We start from the raw sequence: 27380 nt of genomic DNA on the forward strand, positions 1-27380 counted from the left end.
CTTCCTTGACCTATCAGTCCCTTTGTGATTACTGAGTTCACCAGTTGATTTAGGTAATCCTAAGGTTTTACCGATGTCTCTAATGGTTTTATTCTTAATTTTCAGCCTCATAATGGCTTCTTGGACGTCCTTTGGCACAGCTCTTGTCCTAATGTTGAACAATGGAAACTACAGGCTCCTAAAGGTAGAAGTAAGCCAAGGTATCTTATGAGGGAACTAAACACACCTAGAGAATCACAAACAACCGTGATGCCAATTGTCACGAACATTATAGGTGTCTTGAAATGGGGTGACCATGAACAAAAAGAGTTGTAATTTCTACATGGTGTGACCGAAGTGTATGTAAATCTCTTTAAATGAAAGCCCACAATGCACACTTTAATCATATCTGAATTGTTTGATTTGTAATTTTAATCTGTGGATCAGAGTGTTAAATCAAGGGAAAATGTGTCTTTGTCCCAAACATTATGGAGGGCACTCTATCTATCTATCTATCTATCTATCTATCTATCTATCTATCTATCTATCTATCTATCTATCTATCTATCTATCTATCTATCTATCTATCTATCTATCTATCTATCTATCTATGGACAGTCTTTAATTGATTTATTTCATTGTTAGTATTGAGATGTCATCATTTAATGTTACTTTCATTATTCTAGCTTGGTGTGTATTAATCTCTTATATATATTTCTCTTCTGGTTTGTCCTGCTTCCACTTCAAAACTGGTCCCACCCACATGCAGCCGACACGGCATTTCTCGATTCCTATTCATCCTCTTCCATGTCATGCACTATACTGGCCTGCTGAGCGTAATACATCCAACAAGTACTCGAGGTGCTGCCACAACGGTAAAGTAGCTTTACCACCTTTGCGGGAGCCACCTGTGTCTTTTCAACAGCTTCTTACACAGCAAACATCAGAAGCTAAACATTATCGTGAACAAATTTGAGAATACAACTCTTCTCTAGCGTTTGCTTCCATGGCTGCACAGATAACTCAACCTCCTGGCCACGGACCATACTGTTTTAAAATACACGGGCAAATTTATCACCAAATCTCTCCACTATACGCTAACACTTCTACCTCTCCAGGATATGGGCAGTTGTATGTTTTTGACACAGTGCAAGCTACTGAAGTACGCTTACAAAATAAACCAAACTCTGCATGCAGCGAAAATGTACTTCTCCAGCTAGATTCCATGCTCAGAACCATCAACCCCTTCGCTAAATTATACAAACACATGCATGAAATTGCTCAGTCCAATCCAACAGCATCTGTACGAATGGTTTTCAAGGAAAACCCTAGGCAGGATTTGCGACGATACAATGATGCCCCAATATGTCACAGCCATGTTGCAGCGATTTTCGTCGGAGAAGATGGCGAAACGCCTGCCGAAAGGGACATTTGCATCTATCCCATCGGCAACTCCCGTAAACAGATTTCCACGCTCAATATGAATTGTGATCCTATGGTTTACCCACTTTTATTCCCTTATGGAGACGCTGGCTGGCACAAAGATTTACAACATGTTCCCGATAAAAGAACCGCCAAGCGAATAAGGCTTACTCAATGCCAATTTTACGCATACAGATTAGCAATGAGGAATACATTTAGTATTTTGGCACTCCAGCAGCAAACTATTCCAACAGTACGTCATAGATGCGTATGTTAAAACAGATGGCGCACATCTTAACTATCTCAGATTACATCAACAAGATCTGTGCGTGGAACTATCAGACGCACTGCAAGCAAACACTGAAAATAACAAAGTACGTGTAGGCAAAATGATCAGATTACCGTCCACATTTCCAGGAAGTCCAAGATACATGCAACAAAACTATCAGGATGCCATGGCCATAGTACGTAAATTCGGAAAGCCTGACTTATTTATCACTTTCACATGTAATCCTGCTTGGCCGGAAGTTCTACATGCACACTGTGTCTTTCAAGAAGTATTTATTTCTTCTTGATTTCTGAATTCTTTTCTCACTGTTTTCCGTTCCTATTCTTACACCGCCGTATGCTATGGAGGGCGTGGGCTAGTAACTGAATATTCTGTATCCTGAGTGTGAGTTTCATGTATGTCCTATTGGAACCCGAGAGGGAGTAACACCTTCTCTAATTCTCACTTCCATTCCTCTTCCCAGCATAGAGTAAGACCATTCAAGGACTGATGTCACATCTGGGGTTTCATCGTTCCTCCCCTTCTGGTGAAGACAAGATAAAGCCAACAAGATACAGGAAGTATATGACAAAGTAAAAAAAAAAATCAGACCAAACACAGCTGGTTCCCATGCCAACCGAGTACCCAATTAGGTGTTTTGATATCAGCTGATCTCATTACCATTCACGTATGAGGCCATCTTTGAAATGCCCTCCTTTGCAAAAACAGACCAAGCAAAATAACATTGTACAGCTTGTTATTGGAAGAGAGAGAGTTTTAACCTGGTAAAAATGCTCCAGAGAGGAAGAGATATAATTGGACAAAGAGCAACAACACAAGTCCTAGGCCAGAGGGGGCCAATGTTTGTGGATGTTGAATGATGATGTGTTGTTGCATAAACCAGTCATTGGTCCATACAACACCCAGCGCCTCATCTGAATCCTAGATGAACAATATGGGGGGCTTGTACCGGAGGATGACAAAGAGCAAGTGAGGACAAATGGTAGCATGGGTTAACATGGAATTCCACCACTCTACTGCAGTGACAGAATAGTTTGGAGCATACTCCAGGATATCCTCACTTTTCCTGTCACCATATTCTAACTTTTGAAACACCATAGAGGAATTCTTTTCTGCAGGGAGGTGAAAGGTTTACGACCACCATCCAGATGACCAAATGTCCTTACTGGATGTCATGAATGCCGGATGCCAAGATATTTCTCCTGAACACTTCCAGGGTTGGATAAGGCAGCGTTTCTCAACCTTTAAGTATTTACGACCTGAGTTTTCATAACAGTTTTAATCTCATCCCCCTAATGTTTTTTTGAAAGGAGCCCACTAATACCAATTTGTTCTTTTTTAATTAATGATATATCATAGACTGCGGTGGGTTGGCCTGCCCTGCCCAGGGTTTGTTTCCTGCCTTGTGCCCTGTGTTGGCTGGGATTGGCTCCAGCAGACCCCCGTGACCCTGTGTTCGGATTCAGCGGGCTGGAAAATGGATGGATGGATGGATGGATATATCATAGATGCATATTTTATTATACCTACTTTATCGACATTTATCTAACTAATATATATTTATTTTTCTAGTAACAGAATGTAGTTTAAGTTAATTTGTTTTGGTTTCAATAGATGTATTTTTTATATTTTCGATTCTTGTTTTCTTTTTTTCACATCTTCGCACCCACCTTTTTGTTACAGATTGAGAACCACTGGGAAAAGGCATGCTCAAAGATACCTGTACTTCCCCAGATGTATTGCTAGAGATGATTTTACTGTATATGTGATATTGATGAAAACTTCTGGAGAAATCCAAAGGACAGGATGAACTTACATGTGGAACCATTTTTTTGGTTAGGATGAAAAATGCATATCTATTCAACATAAAGGCCACTGAAGTTTAGTGCAACATGGTTTATTAATTTCTGGACATTTTACAGAGTGAAAAGATGTGCATGTTTTCTAAACAAGTGTTTCTGTAGACACAAGATTAAACAATGATGATCCATATTGTTATTTGTAATGCTGTCTGCTACTATTGCGTGTGACAGACTGGAAACACAGTAATGCTTTGATGGTACAAGTCCATTTTGAGATATGAATTAAATATTTTAGTGGTTGTAGTGCATTTTGGGGTGGAATTATTTATTAGGTCACGCTGTGAGTTGGGAATGCAAACTGTGTGATGGATTTTGAAAAAGTGACTTCAGAATTGAGAAAAGCTTGTTAGCAACTGAATAAAACTGCAAATGGAGTTTTTCCAGCAGAGACCCCAACTCTTCATTTCTTTTCGTCGTTGTTACATCTGTTACTTCCTTTTTAACCTCTACTGTGTAATCTGCTTTCTCACACATTTATCACTGATTTGCGTGCTTGTTAAATTTTGGCTCTTTTATGATTATAGTGGATCATGGCCAATGTGCACACCAGAATGTGACGCTCCTCTTCAGCACAGTGCCTGCAGTTTGTTCATTGTTACGCTTGGGGCCAGCTTCTCAACAGTTCAATGACTCACCCATGTTTAGAACTTGTTACACTCGCTGGAGCAGTGGCAGCACACTCAAAGTTTTACATTCCTCGCCCAATGCTCATCACACACTGACGCCAATTTTGGATGCCACAGGCATAAATTAATGGCAGAAACTGGTTTAAATCAAAACGAGATGCAGCTTGCCACCAGGGCAGAGATAAACTAAACAATTGGCCCTCACCACATTCTGATCTAATTAAAAGCTTCTGGGAGGTGGGATTTTCATGGCCTGCAGTGTCTCATATGTGTTGAGAAACGTCCAAGGAGGGCATTCAGCCAGAGGTAGATCTATGGCCTGAAATAAGGGTGTAATGTAAGAGGAAGGCCATGTGCATTGATTTAATATTACACTACATGCACCAGGGCCAGAGTCACTATATAGGCATTTTCCACACAATACTTTCTGTCCATAAGCATTTTGCCTTTAGAAGATGTCATTTGGAAACATCCATTCTCCCCAGCCTTGGTCTGTTATCCACCATCTGTAATTGGGTTCTGGGCTTTCTAACACGCAGACCTCAGGTTGTCCAACTTGGGAACTGCATTTCCAACATAAATACAGGGACAGTCCGGGATTACAGCTGTATGTTTACTAACACATTTTGGTGTCCTGTTGAGTACACCTTGCACCCCCCTCCCCCCAAAGTGACAACTCAGATCCTTTCACATGTTTAAATCCATCCATCCATCCATCCATCCATCCATCCATCCATCCATCCATCCATCCATCCATCCTCTTCCGCTTATCCGAGGTTGGGTCGCGGGGACAGCAGCTTGAGCAGAGATGCCCAGACTTCCCTCTCCCTGGCCACTTCTTCTAGCTCTTCCGGGAGAATCCCAAGGCGTTCCCAGGCCAGCCGAGAGACATAGTCCCTCCAGCGTGTCCTGGGTCTTCCCCAGGGCCTCCTTCCGGTTAGACGTACCCAGAACACCTCACCAGGGAGGTGTCCAGTAGGCATCCTGATCAGATGCCCAGTCCACCTCATCTGACTCCTCTCGATGCGGAGGAGCAGCGGCTCTACTCTGAGCCCCTCCCGGATGACTGAGCTTCTCACCCTATCTTTAAGGGAAAGCCCAGATACCCTGCGGAGGAAACTCATTTCAGCCGCTTGTATTCGCGATCTCGTTCTTTCGGTCACTACCCACAGCTCATGACCATAGGTGAGGGTAGGAACATAGATCGACTGGTAAATTGAGAGCTTCGCCTTGCGGCTTAGCTCCGTTTTCACCACGACAGACCGATACAGCGCCCGCATTACTGCGGATGCCGCACCGATCTGCCTGTCGATCTCACGCTCCATTCTTCCCTCACTTGTGAACAAGACCCCGAGATACTTGAACTCCTCCACTTGGGGCAGGATCTCGCTACCAACCCTGAGAGGGCACTCCACCCTTTTCTGGCTGAGGACCATGGTCTCGGATTTGGAGGTGTTGATTCCCATCCCAGCTGCTTCACACTCGGCTGTGAACCGATCCAGAGAGAGCTGAAGATCACGGCCTGATGAAGCAAACAGGACAACATCATCTGCAAAAAGCAGTGACCCAATCCTGAGTCCACCAAACCAGACCCCCTCAACGCCCTGGCTGCACCTAGAAATTCTGTTCATAAAAGTTATGAACAGAATCGTTGAGAAAGGGCAGAGAGTCCAACTCTCACTGGAAACGGGTTCAACTTACTGCCGGCAATGCGGACCAAGCTCTGGCACAGATCGTACAGGGACTGAACAGCCCTTATCAGGGGATCCGGTACCCCATACTCTCGGAGTACCCCCCACAGGATTCCCAGAGGGACACGGTCGAATGCCTTTTCCAAGTCCACAAAACACATGTAGACTGGTTGGGCAAACTCCCATGCACCCTCTAGGACCCTGCTAAGGGTGTAGAGCTGGTCCACTGTTCCGTGACCAGGACAAAAACCACACTGTTCCTCCTGAATCCGAGGCTCGACTATCCGACGGACCCTCCTCTCCAGGACCCCCGAATAGACTTTTCCAGGGAGGCTGAGGAGTGTGATCCCTCTGTAGTTGGAACACACCCTCCGGTCCCCTTTCTTAAAGAGGGGGACCACCACCCTGGTCTGCCAATCCAGAGGCACTGTCCCTGATGTCCATGCGATGATGCAGAGGCGTGTCAACCAAGACAGTCCTACAACATCCAGAGCCTTGAGGAACTCCGGGCATATCTCATCCACCCCTGGGGCCCTGCCACCAAGGAGTTTTTTGACCACCTCGGTGACCTCAGTCCCAGAGATGGGGGAGCCCACCTCTGAGTCCCCAGGCTCTGCTTCCACATTGGAAGGCATGTTAATGGGATTAAGGAGGTCTTCGAAGTACTCCCCCCACCGACCCACAACGTCCCGAGTCGAGGTCAGCAGCACACCATCACCACCATATACAGTGTTGACACTGCACTGCTTCCCCCTCCTGAGACGCCGGACGGTGGACCAGAATCTCCTCGAAGCCGTCCGAAAGTCGTTCTCCACGGCCTCCCCAAACTCCTCCCATGCCCGAGTTTTTGCCTCAGCAACCACCAAAGCCGCATTCCGCTTGGCCTGCCGGTACCTATCAGCTGCCTCCAGGGTCCCACAGGACAAAAGGGTCCTGTAGGACTCCTTCTTCAGCTTGACGGCATCCCTCACCGCCGGTGTCCACCAACGGGTTCGGGGTTTGCCGCCACAACAGGCACCGACCACCTTACGGCCACAGCTCCGGTCAGCTGCCTCAACAATAGAGGCACGGAACATGGCCCATTCGGACTCAATGTCCCCCACCTCCCTCAGGATGTGGTCGAAGTTCTGCCGGAGGTGGGAGTTGAAGCTACTTCTGACAGGGAGCTCTGCCAGACGTTCCCAGCAGACCCTCACAACACGTTTGGGCCTACCAGGCCTGACCGGCATCTTCCCCCACCATCGAAGCCAACTCATCACCAGGTGGTGATCAGTTGACAGCTCCACCCCTCTCTTCACCCAAGTGTCCAAGACATGTGGCCACAAGTCCGACGTCACGACCTCAAAGTCGATCATCGAACTGAGGCCTAGGGTGTCCTGGTGCCAAGTGCACATATGAACACCCCTATGCTTGAACATGGTGTTTGTTATGGACAATCCGTGACGAGCACAGAAGTCCAATAACAAAACACCGCTCGGGTTCAGATCGGGGGGGCCATTCCTCCCAATGACGCCCTTCCAGGTCTCACTGTCATTGCCCACGTGATCATTGAAGTCTCCCAGCAGTACGAGGGAGTCCCCAGAAGGTGTACCCTCCAGCACCCTCTCCAGGGACTCCAAAAAGGGTGGGTACTCCGAACTGCTGTTCGGTGCATACGCACAAACAACAGTTAGGGCCCGTCCCCCCACCCGAAGGCGGAGGGAGGCTACCCTCTCGTCTACTGGGGTAAACCCCAATGAACAGGCTCCATGTCGGGGGGCAATAAGTATACCCACACCCGCTCGACACCTCTCACCGGGGGCAACTCCAGAGTGGTACAGAGTCCAGCCCCTCTCATGGAGGTTGGTTCCAGAGTCCAAGCTGTGCGTCGAGGTGAGTCCGACTATATCTAGCCGGAACTTCTCAACCTCGCGCACTAGCTCAGGCTCCTTCCCCTTCAGAGAGGTGACATTCCACGTCCCAAGAGCCAGCTTCTGTAGCCGAGGATCGGACAGCCAAGGTCCCTGCCTTCGGCCACCACCCAAATCACACTGCACCCGACCTCCTTGGCCCCTCCCATAGGTGGTGAGCCCATGGGAAGGGGGACCCACGTTGCCTCTTCGGGCTGTGCCTGGCCGAGCCCCATGTTTAAATCCATTGTCTAAACTCAATCTGCATGAGTACAGTATATGGAGTCTCGGAATTAGCAAATCAACCAGCTAACCAGCTAAATTCTTGTTAAGGCTTTGTCTCACATTGTTTAGACTCAGTCTTGACTCGATCTTGAATAGTTGTGGTCTTGGATTTGGCAAAGGTGATCTTGACAAACGCACCGCTTCTAGTATTAGAGAGGAGGCATGAGTCTCCACATATAAATCAAGGTTGTAGAAGTAAGTGAGCAAAGCGTATTCCTGTTACAGCGGCTGTCACAGCTATTCAAGCATAAAAATGAAGGTCAATAATTTGTTTTGAGGGCAATTAATGCATTCGCCAAGGTAGGCTCCTGCAAATTCTTTTCCATTCCCCTTTAATCCCACTCAGTACCCTACTGTGACACTGGCCTGACATATCCTGGCTTTGGAACTGAACACCTGAGTGGATGGGAGACAATAGCATTTCCAGCAATGAAACAGGCCTAACAACAACAGACCCCTAGCATTATTATCATCTTGATCAGGACCACCTCAATGTCCTGTTCTCCACTCCTCCTTTGCTCTATCTTACCTTACTGTTCTTTCCTTTAGAATATTTTCCAATGAAAATTCCAATTCCATTTTTTAATCTGAATAAAAGTATACTCTTTCCAGTGAATTCACAAGCATATAATATTAGATGGACACCCTACCTTTTAGCATAGCAGATCAGTTTAAATACCTAGGGGTAAATATCACAAGTAAACATAAAGCTCTTTATCAACAAAATTTTGCCATCTGTATGGAAAAAATTAAGCAAGACTTGCATAGATGGTCAACCCTTCATCTCACTCTAGCCGGAAGAATTAACATTGTTAAGATGAATATTCTTCCTAAGCTTCTTTTTTATTTCAAAACATTCCAATATATATCAATAAATCGTTTTTTAAACAGTTAGATTCAACCATAACATCATTTATTTGGAACTCAAAACACCCACATATCCGAAGAGCGACCCTACAAAGACCTCAGGCAGAAGGTGGCATGGCTTTACCTAATTTTCAGTTTTATTACTGGGCAGCAAACATACAAGCCATAAAAACCTGGACACAAATAAATGAACGTACACAGGCTTGGTCCGCAATAGAAGTAAAATCCTGTAGTACTTCTTTATATTCCCTGCTCTGCTCTCCAATAAATGAAAGTTATCGCAAATATACTAATAACCCAATTGTGCTTTACTCACTCAGAATATGGAACCAAATTAGGAAGCATTTTAAGATGGAAAATCTTTTATCAGTGGCACCTCTGCAAGAGAACCACCTCTTTCAACCTTCACAAGTATATCCAGTTTTTAATACCTGGAAAAGTTTTGGGATTAAAATGCTCAGAGATCTTTATATAAACAACATATTTGCATCTTTTGAACAATTACACTCAAAATTCAACCTCCCAGCTACACATTTCTTTCACTATCTTCAAATTAGAAATTTTGTTAAACAGAAATTGCCCGATTTCCCCCACCTCGCACCCTCCACAATGTTGGAAAAAATACTGCTCAATTTCAAGGAATTAAACACTATTTCCGCAATATATAAAATCCTATTAGAGTACCTACCTTTCAAAGATCCAAGAGGACATTGGGAAGAAGATCTCTTAATCAATATATCAGAAAAGGAGTGGAAGGTAGCAAAGCAGAGAATTCACTCGAGCTCCATATGCACAAAGCATAGAATTATTCAACTAAAAATTATATATCGAGCCCATCTGTCTCGCTTAAAACTGTCCAAAATGTTTCCAGGCCAGGATCCAACCTGCGAGCGCTGCAACCAAGCTCCTGCCTCACTGGGTCACATGTTCTGGGCCTGCACCAAATTAACATCATTTTGGACCAAAATTTTTAAGTGCCTCTCAGACAGCCTTGGTGTCACAATCCCTCCTAACCCACTAACAGCTGTGTTTGGTGTCCTTCCAGATGGACTTGAATTGGAGAAGGACAAGCAAACTGTGATTGCATTCACTACACTTTTGGCACGCAGACTTATTCTGTTAAATTGGAAGAATCCTAACTCTCCTCTTATAAGTCAGTGGGAAACCGATGTTTTATATTATTTGAAATTGGAAAAAATCAAATTCTCAGTTAGAGGATCTGTACAAATTTTTTTTCAAAACCTGGCAGGATCTGATCAATATTATTTTAGAATAAGAGAAATAACTATTACCGCATTTAATTCCCTTCTCCATCTCCTATTTACCTATATATTTATTTCTCCCTTTCTTTGATTTATGGTTGCCTTATTAAAAAGCCCTAAGCAATTCTCCTTTGGCTTAGCTCTCCTTCTCAGTCGTGGGGTTTGATTTGTCTTCAAATTTTGTTTGGTTATAAATTGGTCTATTTGTATGGAATGATTACAATAAAAATTAACAAACAGGTAAAATGTCGTAGCAAAGAGTCTGAACACTTGTGTCAATGTGACACTTCAGATTTTAATTTTTTAATAATTTTTATCATTCTGTTGGGAAAAAAAAGAATATTTTCCAATGCAGGTACATTATGATTAAGTATTTGAATGTGTTCATACACAGTTCACATGTGTACATTGGTATGCATATGTTGTCTAGAGTTAGCAGTTTTCTCTTGCCACTATAAGCAGAGTGGTTAAGGCTTTGGACTTCATACCCTGAGATTGAGAGTTCAGATCCTATTACTGACGCTGTGTGACAATGAGCAAGTCACTTCACCTGCCTGTGCTCCAACTGGAAAAACAAAACAAAATGTAACCAATTGTATCTGCGATTTGAAAGTTGCCTTGGATAAAGGTGGCAGCCAAATAAAAAGTGACATTAATAAAAATAAATGCTTGCTGGGATAGGTTTCAGCCCCCCACGACTGCTCAGGACTGCTCAGGACTAGGCACTCTTATGAAATGGTATGTTACCGTGTATATTAAAATAGAGGTTGCCCTATAAAAAATGCTTTCTAAACTGTCAGCATGAATTAAAAATTATAGCATTTATAATAGTCTGACTAACTGTTCAGACAAAGAACACTTGTCCAAACTGGGCTCTTATAAATCAGCCTGTCTCATTGGCTAAGCTGCAGTGCCAGCATCTCTGTTTTATGTTTCCTTATCCCGGCCTCCTTTACATTTCTTCAGCATCAACTTCTTATTCTGTCAGATGCCACACAGAGGAGGGGTTTAGTGTTTGACAGTAATGAGATTATGAATGTTTGATTAAAGATGGAGTGCAGAATGTTCATCCATCCGTTCACTTTGCAATCCCACTTGTCTGTTACAGGTTACATGGAAACAAAATCTATGCAGACAGCATCAGGCAAATTTAACAACCAACCCGGAATTATATCTGTAAGATACAGTTACACGGTCACACAAATACCTAATCATCACAGACGGGTGTAGAGCCATTGTTCAGGATTTGGGCGAATTGGGGGTTGAACAGTGACATGCGGTGAGGTTCATGGTGAGGTTCTTGTGCGGTGAGGTGCACTAACTCCTGCAGAGTCAGATTTACAAATATCCATTCATCCATTATCCAACATTATCTAACTACAGGATCACGGAGGTCTGCTGGAGCCAACACAGGGCGCAAGGCAGGAAACAAATCCCGGGCAGGGCACAAACATACACCCACACACCAAGCACACACGAGGGACAATTTAGGATCGCCAATGCACCTAACCTGCATGTCTTTGGACTGTGGGAGGAAACCGGAGCACCCGGAGGAAACCCACACAGACACGGGGAGAACATGCAAACCCAACGAAGGGAGGACCTGGGAAGCAAACCCAGGTCTCCTAACTGTGAGGCAGCAGCACTACCCACTGCGCCACCATACCGGATTTACAAATATATGAACCCAAAAGAGTAGCTTATTCACTATTCAATTGGCAGCCAACATGCACATTGACTGCTGGCTATGCTTCATATCTCAACGGCATTCTTTACACACACATAGGTAAGGTACATATTTGGCTAAGAAAGAATGTTACATTTATAGCGGCGAGAGACAGCGGAGAAGAGCGCATTTGCTCTGCACCCTCCATATCTTCTAAATTTGCCATTGTAATTCCACAATTCCTACTCATTCAATACAAATGAAAGTATTGAGTGGTGTACAAAAAAAAGCATTTCAATTTTGACCTTAATTGAAATATTTATTTGTTTTTAAAAGCTTTTAATTCTGATGCTTTAATCAATTTTAATACAGACTGTTCAACAGAAGGACAACAAGAAAAACAAAAGATTACATCTTGCCTGATGAAGGGGCCTGAGTTGCCTCGAAAGCTTGCATATTGTAATCTTTTTAGTTAGCCAATAAAAGGTGTCATTTTGCTTGGCTTTTCTCTACAAGAAAAACAAAAGAATATTTTATTTAAGGACAAAATTTAGTTTTTAAATATTGGATTGTTTTTTTCTTAGCCTCATCCCATTTTTTTGTAAAACTGAAAACCGTTTATGGTCTTACCTTTATTTGTAAATGAAGTCCATGCGCCTATCTTTCTCCTCAAAAATCTCTGTTGTTTTTTTTTGTAAAAGTCCTCCTTATTTTCCTTGAGTTTTAAAAATCTTAATCTTTCATTTTGACAGTCGGTCAGAACAAAAAATAAAAATAAAAATAAAGGCACCGCTACAGTGCACTTGACTTTCTAATACCGCTAACTTTTTGGCACCTGTGTGTAAAAGAACAGCAGCAACAAGCGCCTCTTGGGCTCACATGCGCCCCCTTCAGTGCAGCACTGTACTGTCTGCCTCACTCACCTTGGGTTCTATTCAATAAGGGCGCGCACAAAAAGGCGACCTTCAAAAGGGCGACCTCAATTGGGCGCGGAGAATAAAAGCGCACATAAATAAAAGCGATCTTCAAAAGGGCGACCTCAATTGAGCGCCGAATAAATGCGTGCGCAAATAAAGGAGCGCTTCAAAAGGATGACCTTCGGAGCGAATTAAATTAATTGTCCTTGTGTGGTAATGTGCCTTACTGGCATTACCTATAAGTAAATAAAATTTGTCAAGTGTCCTCTGCAGTGTTGACAGGCATTTGTTTGGGGAAAAAATCAAAGTATAAAGAAAGGAAACTTGCCTTTTCCTTTTGTATAGAATGCAGATGGACATCTTCACTGACCTTATTAGCGCCTTTTGGAGAGTGTCGCGGTAGGTCTCGTGCAGTATGAAGAGACAGCCTTGCCATTAACCGGCCGGGATGGCATTAACGGTTTTCCACTCTTGCGTGTGCCTCCTGCGACCCCATAACTCTAAAAGTGTAAAAGAAAGGGTGAAGCGCCATAATATTAGTTTACCACGGTTTAGAAAAGGGATCCCATGTGTGAAGTTGTCTGGGCAGTAGCTCAGGGGAAGGACGTAAAAAGTTAAAAGTGCTTACTGTAACTTAAGGCAGAAACGCAGTTGCGTCTCAAAATCCGGCACAACTATGCGCGCGCGCCGGCTGCTCGATTTAATATAGCATTTTTGCAGGGCAAGAGACGCCACTTCTCGTCGACGAGTTCTCGTCATCGCACGGTTGTAGAGGGATGACATTGGACAGTTTAATTGGTCGGTACAAGGGCACCGATTATAAAAGGAACGCATTGCCCCAGAGCATGGTGCTTTTTTGATTAGACCCTCTAAGAGAAAGGTACTCGGTAGGACAGTTCGGATTTACCAGACATGACGGCTTATGCATTGTTTTTGTAAATATTTGTTTTTGTAAAAATATCTCTGGAATACTTTTTGGTGGAGGTATTTATTTGGGTTATGGGTTTTGGTGCACTGTTTATTTTTGTATATAGTCACTATTTTTGAACATCATTTATTTACTGTTTTTGTGTGTCTTTTGCGGTATTGAACTGTGTTTTAATATATAAATTCCGCAGGACATTATTTTTGTTAAGTGCACCTGTAAATAAAACTTCACTTTATTTTTAAAAACCCAACCCTTTTTGTGTCCGTGTCTCCCTGTCATCCATTATCATCCTGGTCACGCTCGGTCCCATTTACTAGACATCCAGAGTGTAGACTGGTGATTTGATTCCCACTACACGGGGTGTCACACCTTGATTATGCTAATAGACCGCATCTCGAATATCTACGTGGCATTGCACATAATCTACAGCTTCAAGTGTAACTTGCTTTCACCTTTTTATACATTCAGTCATTGCCTTTAGGTAATAAATTTTCTGTAATCATTTTGTTGCGTTTGCTTTTATTCGCTGCGCCCATTTAACGTCACCCTTTTGAAGCACTCCTTTATTTGCGCGCGCATTTATTCGGCGCTCAATTGAGGTCGCCCTTTTGAAGATCGCTTTTATTTATGTGCGCTTTTATTCGCCGCGCCCAATTGAGGTCGCCCTTTTGAAGGTCGCCTTTATGTGCGCGCCCTTATTGACGGATACCTTCACCTTGTGCCTTCTCACTGCGGTTTTATGTCCGATTAGCAAGACTGGATATGTCACACACATTCATTAAAGATTCAATTCAATTCAATTCTTTATTGTCATGTGTACAAGTACAAGTACCATGTACAATGAAATGCTTCCTTGCATGTGCCCCCGCAGACAGTGAACATAGACAAAAAAAAACCAAAAAAAACCCCACACACAATAAATAAATGAATATAAATAAGTAAATAAGTAAAACCAGAATCCTAGGAATAAATAGAGACAGTGGCAGAAGTATATGTGCAGGTAGCAATGGAGGTGACACAAGGTTACTGATTGTTCATGAGTCTGATTGCAGTTGGGTAGAAACTGTTCCTGAACCTGGAGGTGCGTGTCTGAATGGACTTTAGTCGCTTCCCAGATGGGAGGAGGGTGAAAAGTGACAGTGCAGGGTGGCTGGGGTCCCGCCTGATATGGTTCACTTTCCTGAGACAGCGTTTAGTGTGGATGTCCTGGATCGCAGGGAGCTGTGTGCCCGTGATCTGCTGTGCTGTATTCACCACACACTGCAGAGCTCTGCAGTCCTGAACTGAGCAGTTGTTGTACCAGGATGGGATACATCCTGTCAGGATGGATTCCACAGTACACCTGTAGAATCTGCACAGGGTTGTGGGGGACATCCGGGCTTTACTCAGTCTCCTGAGGAAGTAGAGGCGTTGTTTTTGTGGAATTAGCCAGACTGTGGAAAGTCAGGGTGGATAATAAACGTGTCTGCAAACATTATATTGGCGACATACAGTGAGGCAGCAACAGGCAATTGCATGCGTTTGAGAGCGCAGTCCGAGGTGAGGCTCGTCGCTACCGCACCTCACGTTTCTCCCCTGTATTTGAACAGGAAATGCGCCAATTCAGCAATTTTGACTATAAAAATGATCAAAACTATTGGAATCATACAGGAAACAAATTTATAGCACAGATCCGTGGCACATGTGTTTTATGTTATCACTATTAGTTTTTCTACTTTTCATGATTGACTCCTCTGAGCACACGTCCGTGGGGTGGCTGAGACAAACAAGGAGAGAACATGTGCACTTCACAGTGACAGTGACACTTGGGTCAGCAAGTGAACTCAGGTCTCTTCAGCCACTTATTAGTCTTCTGTCCGATGTTACTATATGCCTTTATAACGCCACACTGTTTTTTTTTTCGTTTTAGTAATTTTAGTATTTGAGAGGGGTTGTTATTGTTTTGTTATATCTATTTATTTATTGAACTTCTGCAAAAATCAATGAATATATTGAAACATATAAAGTGTTACCTGACTTATGATCAAGCGGAGGAAATTGTGAAAGTATCATTTATGAAGCCCTCTCATATTTTTTTCTGATACTTACTAGTCGCATGTAGGAGCAGCTCATGACTGCCATCTGTTATGGCAGCACACATGTCAATGAGCGTTATGTTAACATTTTCCCTTCTTCCGATTCTCTTCTTCACCGTCTGTATGTAATCAAAATGTTGCATTGTAACAAGCAGCAAGTTGGGAGAATCACCACACATCGTTTCAAGGACTAAGCCTTAAATGTCACGCCTGGGTATCGTTTGATAAACTTAAATATGTTAAACATCAGAGGGCAACTCAACCCGTTTCCCTTCAGAAACAAGAAGCACGCGCCCAAAACGGATGGGCAGGCAAATCGCAGGTCACGTGGTATTTCCACCCTTCGCGTGACTCTTTGATGTACACACTCGCATAGTTGAGCGACTGTGGGCGTCACTACCCGATCTGTGACAGAATCCTCATAAGTCGTCTCTCCTTGGGCACTCCAGACTTCCTTCTGCCATCGTTTGTGTCTCCACATCAATAAACGCTAAAACGCTGAGGAAGGAAGAGGTTCTTCATATTTAATTGACTACCAAAATATTGCGTACTGCACCAACTGTACTCACAATGTATTATTATTATTGTAAAGCCGCAGTGTGGAGACTGCTCGTAAAAGCAGAGAACAGCGCCTGGGCTTTATGACTATTAATTCAGTGCACGTGCACAGCTCACTGTGATAACTGTTAACTGTCATAAAGATATCCACAGGTTCAGATTGCAGGTTCAGCCATCCAATGAGAGCGCAAATCAAAAGCAGAGAAAGAGTGTTGGTGCTGCTCAGTTTTGCTGCTGGTGCCGCTGCGTGAGGTTATGCGGCTAAATGTTCCCGCCGCAGAAACTGATATGCTGTACCGCTTCTGTGCCCGACTGCTCCCAGACTGATCTCGTACTGCTTTGTTCCTTGGACTGTAGTAGCCTGCATCACGACATAAAATACCACACGCGAAGAAAAGCTCTGATGATGTGTGCCATTTATGCGTTTTAGGCCTTATGAATACAAGTATCAACTGGAGGAAGGCGATTAACACGAGTACCGCAAATTTCCAAATGAATACCTGTGTGTAAGTTGTGGTTTGCATGTACTGTGAAGCCATAGCACGGGTCCTTAAAACAGGGACGATGATCTAATAAATGGAGCAAGTGATTTTGTAAATATGTTTAACAGCGCATTGCAATGCGATGAGGAAAACGTAGAATGAATAACAAACTTTTCACATGGATTACTACCTCAAAGTGTTTAGAGCAGAACAACACAACAATACAACTGAAGGACAAGCAGTACACCTTTGACCAGCATATAGAAGAGGTGGGAGTGGACGCGATCGATCCAAAGAATACATGTGGTTGTCACACAGTTTATATGCAACATCAATCTGCTGACAGAACACTTCAAGCTTAGTGGCTATTACTGTTTAGTATACTAGGGATTTTGTAAGATACTCACATGTACAGCATTTATTTTATTTAATTCACCATGTACATGTAGAGCTTAGTGAATGAGAATTTATTGTACTTTATTTTGAAATTCTTATTGTATTTTTGTTGTATATGCTTATTTTTATACTTGCTCTTAATGCGACCTGTGTCTTTGTCTATTTGTACAGGTGTAACATAAATAATTTCCCTCTGGATTAATACGTTTTTCTGATTCTGAAGGAGCCTTGTGATGTACATTGCATGTGGCTCCTCAAACGGGACTGTCGATATCAGGCTCTCATGAAAATTAAACCAACTGAGTCTTGGAAACTGAAACTAGCACCATATTCCATCCATCCATCCATCTATTATCCAACCCGCTATATCCTAACTACAGGGTCACGGGGGTCTGCTGGAGCCAATCCCAGCCAACACAGGGCCAAGGCAGGAAACAAACCCCGGGCAGGACGCCAGCCCACCGCAAGCACTCTATTGTTGTCTCTATTAAATATGGCAACAGAAAGCTTGGATCAAGAGAAACACCGATCTGAAATACTGAGAATGCTGCATTCTGCTTTACCGACACGTTTACAAATACATTTGCTGGCTCTTTAAACTTACACTGAATCTTTCTTGTCTCAATTCTGTGACAATTAAAGTGCCATAGATATGGGAGTGGACCAAGTCTGCTGGTGACTTTGACCAGGGCACTCATGTTGGGATGAGCAAAACTCATCTGCAGTTTAATACAGGAATCCTAAATTGTCTTCATTTTTTAAAAATACTAGGGGGCTCACCCCCTCCCCCAAGTTTACAAAAACGTTTGTAAAAACAATACTTGTCCTTTATTTCTGGCCCCGGGTGTGGTTAAATCTTTCTCGCAGGACATATAAGGGCTTGTTTATACTTCACGCTCAGAACGTGGATGCACATGCATCATGGCTGCCACGTGTTCCTAGCGTTCATTTGACGCGTCCTCTGAGCTGGTTCTCAGAAATTAACGCGACGCGTGCGCGAGTTGCAGTACCAGCAAAAAGTTGTGGACGCAGTGTGATGAAAGTTGGAATGTGACGTCAGAGTCTCTGGTTACTATCTACATGTGACAGAAAGCTGCTTTGAGGATCCTACGAGATGGATGTCCGTGCTTCGATGTTTGATGAATGATTCGATGTGGTAAAGCAAAATGCAGACATACAGATGCATTCGTGGTGCTTTTATATTCAAGTGTCGCATATTCCTGATTGTAATGACGTGATACATTTTAAAAGTCTTACATACCATCTTTTGTACCGTCTTTTTTCTGGGGCTTCCTTCTGACCTGGCAGCAGCGGCAAACAGCAATAGATCGCCACACAGAACACATTAAATGTATGATATTCCAACTCTCTGTACATTTATAATAATAATAATAATAATTCATTACATTTATATAACGCTTTTCTCAGTACTCAAAGCGCTATCCACACAGGGAGGAACCGGGAAGCGAACCCACAATCTTCCACAGTCTCCTTACTGCAAAGCAGCAGCACTACCACTGCACCAGATTTATACTTGATATCACTTTCATGATAAAATGCATTAAAGTATTTATGCTACATTTTACAGATAAATTGTTAATTTGTTTAAATAATTAATGCTGTTAATAATTATACACATGAGGGTGACACAGTGGCAGAACGGTAGCACTGCTCTCCTACAGGGAGTCACATCGCTGATATTCCCTGCCTGGAGTTTACATGTTTTCCTGCTGGGTTTCCTCAGTGTGCTCCGGTTTCCATCCAAAGATATGCAGATTTGGTTACATTAAAATGACGCCAGCGTGTATGTGAGTGCTTGTATTCACCTTGCAATGAGCTGATGCCCCATCTTGAGATTGTTTCAGCCTCGTGCCCAATGCTTGCTGGCATGGACACATCCCTGGATTGATGGATTTAATCATTAAACATCCTTTTCAGAGATATTGCGGTAAGGTGTCATCAGAATTTAATAGGTGTTTCAGGTAATTCACAACACAGAGAAGCCGAACCTGTTCTCACTGTGATGATATCTCGCACTGCCACCTGGAGGATTCTTCCAGATTTACGTAAAGTACGCGCACAAGTATAAACCGTTAAATGCTTGCGTAGCAGGACCGTCCATGGCAGCATGCGTCGCATCGCATGAAGTATAAACTCGGCATAAAAGCTGCTCATGTTGTGAAGGGGGGCGGCTGAACGCGCGCTAAGGAGATGCCATCGGATCATCTGCTGTCTTTCTGCTGCTGCTGCTGGCGAGCTGCGTGTTGTTTTTGTTACGCTGCACAGCGATCATTTAAAAGCTGGTAGAGCAGCTGTCCTTTTGCCACTTATTGTCTCTGCTGCTCGCGTTATGAAATGGGGGGTGAGGGGGGTGTGTGGAGGCTGAACGTACGCTAAGGAGTTGCCATTGGATCATCTGCTGGCTTCCTGCTGCTGCTGCTGGTGAGCTGCGTGTTTGTTGTTGTTTTAAGAGTTGGGAGCACATGATGTCTGCAGACATGTCTGACATCTCTGCCAAAAGCATTCCAACAACTGCTTGGTTAGATGTCTGTGAACTTGTTTTAAATGTTGTCTCACTGCCTTCGCGTGACATTAAAGTGTCTCTCGTGGGACGTCAAGTTGTTTTCCAAGAAGATCATGTCTCGTTTCCCTAGTCTACCTCCCAGGATTTTTTTTATAATATATATCTATATCCATCCATCCATCCATTATCCAACCTGCTATATCCTAACTATAGGGTCACGGGGGTCTGCTGGAGCCAATCCCAGCCAACACAGGGAGCAAGACAGGAACCAATCCCGGACAGGGCGCCAACCCACCGCAGGACACATATACAAACCCACACACTAAGCACACACTAGGGACAATTTAGGATCACCAATGCACCTAACCTGCATGTCTTTGAACTGTGGGAGGAAACCAGAGCACCCGGAGGAAACCCACGCACACACGGGGAGAACATGCAAACTCCATGCAGGGTGGACCCGGGGAGTGAACCTTGGTCTCCTAACTGCGAGGCAGCAGCACTACCACTGCGCCGCCCATATATATATATATATATATATATATATATATATATATATATATATATATATATATATATATATATATATATATATATATATATATATATATATATAGAGAGAGAGAGAGAGAGAGAGAGAGAGAGAGAGAGAGAGAGAGAGAGAGAGAGAGAGAGAGAGAGAGAGAATAATATGAACATACCCTTTACAGTGACAATTAAATAGTTCATACCAAACCACAGTGCCAGTTCTCCCAATGAATGAGAGTGGTGTTTCTGCTTTCGGCCCATCAAAACTCAAATGCAACTTAACACTAGTCCAAAATATATGAAAATAAAAGTGAATAAACTCCTTGCTGTACCCTCTACTGTGCCATGTGCTGGATATAGGAGTGTGCCAGGTTTGCCAGTGAATTTGCCCGTGTAGTAGGACTAAACGAAACACATTAGCAATTTTTACACAGGATCTCTTTATTCAGAAAATTGTACAAACGTAAGTGATGTATCTTGATTTCTCTTCAGAGTGCTCGTTAAGTATCGCAGTTCCTAATGCGCTGTGGGTGTGGTAGTTTGCCAGTGCATTTGATTAATGAATCCGCAATGGCCTGAGCAAAGTGCAATCGAAATGTGAAATATTTTTTTCGAATTGTTGATCACGTTTAATGGCTCAAATTAGTGCATCACCTTTTAAAAACAAAGCACCGTTCTGTTACAACAGAGCTGCGCAAACACATAGTTGGTCTGCCAATTATCAGGCTCATGTAACTAGGCGAGCAGCGCGCAGCTTCACCTACCTGCCATTCTCCGCTCTGTTGTGTCCCTTTGGTCTTCTTTTGTTGGTCACATCACCGAGGGTCCTGGACGTCCCTTGCCGTTTTCATCCGCACTTGAAAGCTGCGATGATAAAATCAGAGATCAGGAACTGATTCCCCGCAAATGCGCGGGCACGGACACGGACACGAGCACATTCAGAGCGAAAGCTGCCATGTATGGTTCACGGGAAGCGGTGCTTTTATTTCAAACGTTTGCAACGATTAAAAAGCCCATGTAAAAGCAACAGCTGATTGGGTAAGTTATCGTCCTATACAGGAGCCGTTCTTTGTTATTAAAACTGGACCCACAATCAGGAGTTCAGGTATACTTTGGCAGGTGGTTTGGCTTGGCAGCTCAGGAAGTGCAAGCACTTGAAGCCATTTCTATTTTGTCTACAAATTAGGAACTTTTTCCAGTCCCAAACAAACAATATTTCATATGCAAAGACCATTCCCAGAATAAAATCTCATCTGTTTCGCAAATCATTTACAGTGGTGTGAAAAACTATTTGCCCCCTTCCTGATTTCTTATTCTTTTGCATGTTTGTCACACAAAATGTTTCTGATCATCAAACACATTTAACCATTAGTCAAATATAACACAAGTAAACACAAAATGCAGTTTTTAAATGATGGTGTTTATTATTTAGGGAGAAAAAAAATCCAAACCTACATGGCCCTGTGTGAAAAAGTAATTGCCCCCTTGTTAAAAAATAACCTAACTGTGGTGTATCACACCTGAGTTCAATTTCCGTAGCCACCCCCAGGCCTGATTACTGCCACACCTGTTTCAATCAAGAAATCACTTAAATAGGAGCTGCCTGACACAGAGAAGTAGACCAAAAGCACCTCAAAAGCTAGACATCATGCCAAGATCCAAAGAAATTCAGGAACAAATGAGAACAGAAGCAATTGAGATCTATCAGTCTGGTAAAGGTTATAAAGCCATTTCTAAAGCTATGGGACTCCAGCGAACCACAGTGAGAGCCATTATCCACAAATGGCAAAAACATGGAACAGTGGTGAACCTTCCCAGGAGTGGCCGGCCGACCAAAATTACCCCAAGAGCGCAGAGACGACTCATCCGAGAGGTCACAAAAGACCCCAGGACAACGTCTAAAGAACTGCAGGCCTCACTTGCCTCAATTAAGGTCAGTGTTCACAACTCCACCATAAGAAAGAGACTGGGCAAAAACGGCCTGCATGGCAGATTTCCAAGACGCAAACCACTGTTAAGCAAAAAGAACATTAGGGCTCGTCTCAATTTTGCTAAGAAACATCTCAATGATTGCCAAGACTTTTGGGAAAATACCTTGTGGACTGATGAGTCAAAAGTTGAACTTTTTGGAAGGCAAATGTCCCGTTACATCTGGCGTAAAAGGAACACAGCATTTCAGAAAAAGAACATCATACCAACAGTAAAATATAGTGGTGGTAGTGTGATGGTCTGGGGTTGTTTTGCTGCTTCAGGACCTGGAAGGCTTGCTGTGATAGATGGAACCATGAATTCTACTGTCTACCAAAAAATCCTGAAGGAGAATGTCCGGCCATCTGTTCGTCAACTCAAGCTGAAGCGATCTTGGGTGCTGCAACAGGACAATGACCCAAAACACACCAGCAAATCCACCTCTGAATGGCTGAAGAAAAACAAAATGAAGACTTTGGAGTGGCCTAGTCAAAGTCCTGACCTGAATCCAATTGAGATGCTATGGCATGACCTTAAAAAGGCGGTTCATGCTAGAAAACCCTCAAATAAAGCTGAATTACAACAATTTTGCAAAGATGAGTGGGCCAAAATTCCTCCAGAGCGCTGTAAAAGACTCATTGCAAGTTATCGCAAACGCTTGATTGCAGTTATTGCTGCTAAGGGTGGCCCAACCAGTTATTAGGTTCAGGGGGCAATTACTTTTTCACACAGGGCCATGTAGGTTTGGATTTTTTTTTCTCCCTAAATAATAAAAACCACCATTTACAAACTGCATTTTGTGTTTACTTGTGTTATATTTGACTAATGGTTAAATGTGTTTGATGATCAGAAACATTTTGTGTGACAAACATGCAAAAGAATAAGAAATCAGGAAGGGGGCAAATAGTTTTTCACACCACTGTAATCCTGGTGCAGCATTCCATTTATTTAAATATTTCCAGAGGAGGTCTTTAAATAAAATATTTTGCTTAAGTAGACTTAATATTTAAAATGCTAAATGCTGAAAGCTGCAGCAAATGGCTTTGATCCTGGCACCAAGGATTGAAAATGACACCTCTCTACTGATCTTGTGTTTAAAAGGATTAGGATGACATTCAGAATGTGTGAGTGACATGTCCGAAGATTACAGGACACCTTGATGTTGTAAGTCAGTGGTTCTCAAACTGTGGGATGGGCCCCCCTAGGGGGGCGCAAAGATGTGAAAAAAAGAAAACAAGAATCGAAAAAAGAAGCCACCCGAGGAATCAAACTAGGGCTGTCAGAGTAAACTCCTCCATATTTGTGTTAAGCATTGTGTACTGATCTGGGGAAAGTACCACTGCGGGCAACTGTCCATGGTTAATACTTCTGTAAAGAGCTATGTGCATTGGGGGGAAACAGAAATACACCTGTGTGGCAGTGTTTGGGATTGGGGGATTTATACAGGAAGGTCATGAGGGATGATTTTACAAATTGAAGAGACACACACCACAATTGAGAAACATTGTTCTGGATGATGCAGACATCTTGGGCATATGGGTGGGCTTGGCCTTGGGGGCCACGAACAATGCTTTGGCAGGTGGATGACTTAGTAGCTCAAACAATGGACCTGAAACCATAAGGCTGGTGGTTCATTCATTAGGCTCAATGTCAAATAATTTTGGGAAGGTGTTTGTTATAGAAAAGGTACTATATAAAGTAATAATTGTTGTTATTAATAATATACAATAAAATGTTGAATAGTATAATAGAGTATCTATTTGAGAGAGGCAAAGAGGTACTCATTGGGCAGCACTCTCTATTAAATGTGATGCATACTGATAAAGGAGGTCTTGACTCTTCACTGCCAATGGGAGTATTATTGCTCATAAAGGACATTGTTGACTACAGACTGGGGGGTAGGGTACTGCTTATGGGCTGATTTAGTCTATGGGTGGGAGGCCCTGTTTGCTGACCAGAGGGTTGGCAAGTCCCAATGTCATTGAAGTTACGTTGTTAAGGATGATGATGTGGTCCAGCACTGTGGACGTCAGCTCAGTTCCTAGTCTTACTGCAAGCTTCACTAACTTAGTATGTTTTCCGTTTATATCTGTGGGTTTCTACAGCTCATCCTGTTTCCTCCAACACCAAAACATCATATGAGTTGGGTGAACGGTTGAGTCTAAATATGTCCAATACGAGTGTGGCTTGCCAGTGTCGAGTGTCCCATTCTGGCTCACTTCCAGGCCTGTAGATATTGCTGTCCGGGTGACTGCCACTCCCTGTGAGCTGGTGATTAAAATAGGGAATTCAGAACATGAATGGTGTATTATTAGTATTGAAGGATGATGCCCATGAGTATTAATATGTTTAATTGGGAATATTATTCATGGTAGAAGAAACCTGAGTTATTGCCCTTGAGTTAGATAATGCCATTAAGAGTACCTGGCTTTCACAATTTTCTTATTATTATTACTGAACTAGCCGTTCCCTGCGGCTCTGCCCGTGTAGTAGTGAAATAGGAGAAAGTTTAAAAATCAATAAACAAAAATGTATCACTAGCTAAGCAGAGGCAAGGTACACTCCAAAACACAGAGGTAGACCGTTCCTGGCGTTACCCTTCTCTGTCTCGGATTAGCATGAATATATTGCTTCTGCAAGTGAACTATGATTCTTAGTGCTGTGAGAAGTCGCAAAATCAACCGAAATGTTCAAGCAAATTATAGAAAAAAAAACAAACTAAATCTGTTAAGTAGTTCTCTCGTGAAAAGTGGACTGACATGCAGACAGACGTTGGATTATATACAGTGGTGTGAAAAACTATTTGCCCCCTTCCTGATTTCTTATTCTTTTGCATGTTTGTCACACAAAATGTTTCTGATCATCAAACACATTTAACCATTAGTCAAATATAACACAAGTAAACACAAAATGCAGTTTTTAAATGATGGTTTTAATTATTTAGGGAGAAAAAAAATCCAAACCTACATGGCCCTGTGTGAAAAAGTAATTGCCCCCTTGTTAAAAAATAACCTAACTGTGGTGTATCACACCGGAGTTCAATTTCCGTAGCTACCCCCAGGCCTGATTACTGCCACACCTGTTTCAATCAAGAAATCACTTAAATAGGAGCTGCCTGACACAGAGAAGTAGACCAAAAGCACCTCAAAAGCTAGACATCATGCCAAGATCCAAAGAAATTCAGGAACAAATGAGAACAGAAGTAATTGAGATCTATCAGTCTGGTAAAGGTTATAAAGCCATTTCTAAAGCTTTGGGACTCCAGCGAACCACAGTGAGAGCCATTATCCACAAATGGCAAAAACATGGAACAGTGGTGAACCTTCCCAGGAGTGGCCGGCCGACCAAAATTACCCCAAGAGCGCAGAGACGACTCATCCGAGAGGTCACAAAAGACCCCAGGACAACGTCTAAAGAACTGCAGGCCTCACTTGCCTCAATTAAGGTCAGTGTTCACGACTCCACCATAAGAAAGAGACTGGGCAAAAACGGCCTGCATGGCAGATTTCCAAGACACAAACCACTGTTAGCAAAAAGAACATTAAGGCTCGTCTCAATTTTGCTAAGAAACATCTCAATGATTGCCAAGACTTTTGGGAAAATACCTTGTGGACTGATGAGACAAAAGTTGAACTTTTTGGAAAGCAAATGTCCCGTTACATCTGGCGTAAAAGGAACACAGCATTTCAGAAAAAGAACATCATACCAACAGTAAAATATGGTGGTGGTAGTGTGATGGTCTGGGGTTGTTTTGCTGCTTCAGGACCTGGAAGGCTTGCTGTGATAGATGGAACCATGAATTCTACTGTCTACCAAAAAATCCTGAAGGAGAATGTCCGGCCATCTGTTCGTCAACTCAAGCTGAAGCGAGCTTGGGTGCTGCAACAGGACAATGACCCAAAACACACCAGCAAATCCACCTCTGAATGGCTGAAGAAAAACAAAATGAAGACTTTGGAGTGGCCTAGTCAAAGTCCTGACCTGAATCCAATTGAGATGCTATTGCATGACCTTAAAAAGGCGGTTCATGCTAGAAAACCCTCAAATAAAGCTGAATTACAACAATTTTGCAAAGATGAGTGGGCCAAAATTCCTCCAGAGCGCTGTAAAAGACTCATTGCAAGTTATCGCAAACGCTTGATTGCAGTTATTGCTGCTAAGGGTGGCCCAACCAGTTATTAGGTTCAGGGGGCAATTACTTTTTCACACAGGGCCATGTAGGTTTGGATTTTTTTTTCTCCCTAAATAATAAAAACCACCATTTACAAACTGCATTTTGTGTTTACTTGTGTTATATTTGACTAATGGTTAAATGTGTTTGATGATCAGAAACATTTTGTGTGAGAAACATGCAAAAGAATAAGAAATCAGGAAGGGGGCAAATAGTTTTTCACACCACTGTATATATATATATATATATATATATATATATATATATATATATATATATATATATATATATATATTTACGGCATTCAAAGTCTGTGTCACAATCTGATTGTATGGGTGGTTACCTACCAGGTAACGCTTGTGCTTGGCCAGCAAGTCTGCTAACATCAGCCACGGTGCCTTCAGTTGTGAGAAGCAGATCATAGAATGGTTGAAATAGTTTACTGTCAAATAATGCAAAGAGTACGCGACACGTGTTTCGCCCTAATTCTGGGCTCATCAGGCGTACACACTCACTGCACTCCCTCTCGGGAATCGAACCTCGGACGTCAGCGCCAGAGGCGATGCCCCTAACGTTGCGCCACGGTGTGTGGTTTGTTCATTTGACAGCATGTAGATCGGGGTAATTACATTCACGGCATTCATAGTCTGATTCACAATCTGATTGTATGGGTGGTTACCTACCAGGTAACGCTTAGGGGCATCGCCTCTGGTGCCGAGGTTCGATTCCCGAGAGGGAGTGCAGTAAAGTGTGTACGCCTAATGAGCCCAGAATTAGGGTGAAAGACGTGTCGCGTACTCTTTGCATTATTTGACAGTAAACTATTTCAACCATATATATATATATATATATATATATATATATATATATATATATATATATATATATATATATATATATACTGTATACGAGGGGGAACCCAAAAATAACCAGACTTTTGTTGTTGTTAGGTTGGTACTTGTAGTACGTGGTTGGGCCACTAGGGCGATCTAGTT

At 42.9% G+C, this 27380-nt stretch overlaps 1 protein-coding gene across 2 annotated transcripts in view; it reads right to left on the reverse strand.

The window, feature by feature from the left end:
- The window catches only part of fgd (faciogenital dysplasia), a 119995-nt gene extending 98963 nt beyond the window's left edge, over positions 1 to 21032 (reverse strand). For both annotated transcript variants that reach the window (XM_051921431.1, XM_028825387.2), the window contains exon 1: positions 21011 to 21032. In XM_051921431.1, the coding sequence (XP_051777391.1) occupies positions 21011 to 21017 (7 nt within the window). In that variant the 5' untranslated portion in view covers positions 21018 to 21032. The remainder of the gene's footprint in view (positions 1 to 21010) is intronic.
- Positions 21033 to 27380: the final 6348 nt, after the last annotated feature.

Source organism: Erpetoichthys calabaricus, chromosome 18, assembly GCF_900747795.2.
Source record: "Erpetoichthys calabaricus chromosome 18, fErpCal1.3, whole genome shotgun sequence".
Lineage (NCBI taxonomy): Eukaryota > Metazoa > Chordata > Cladistia > Polypteriformes > Polypteridae > Erpetoichthys > Erpetoichthys calabaricus.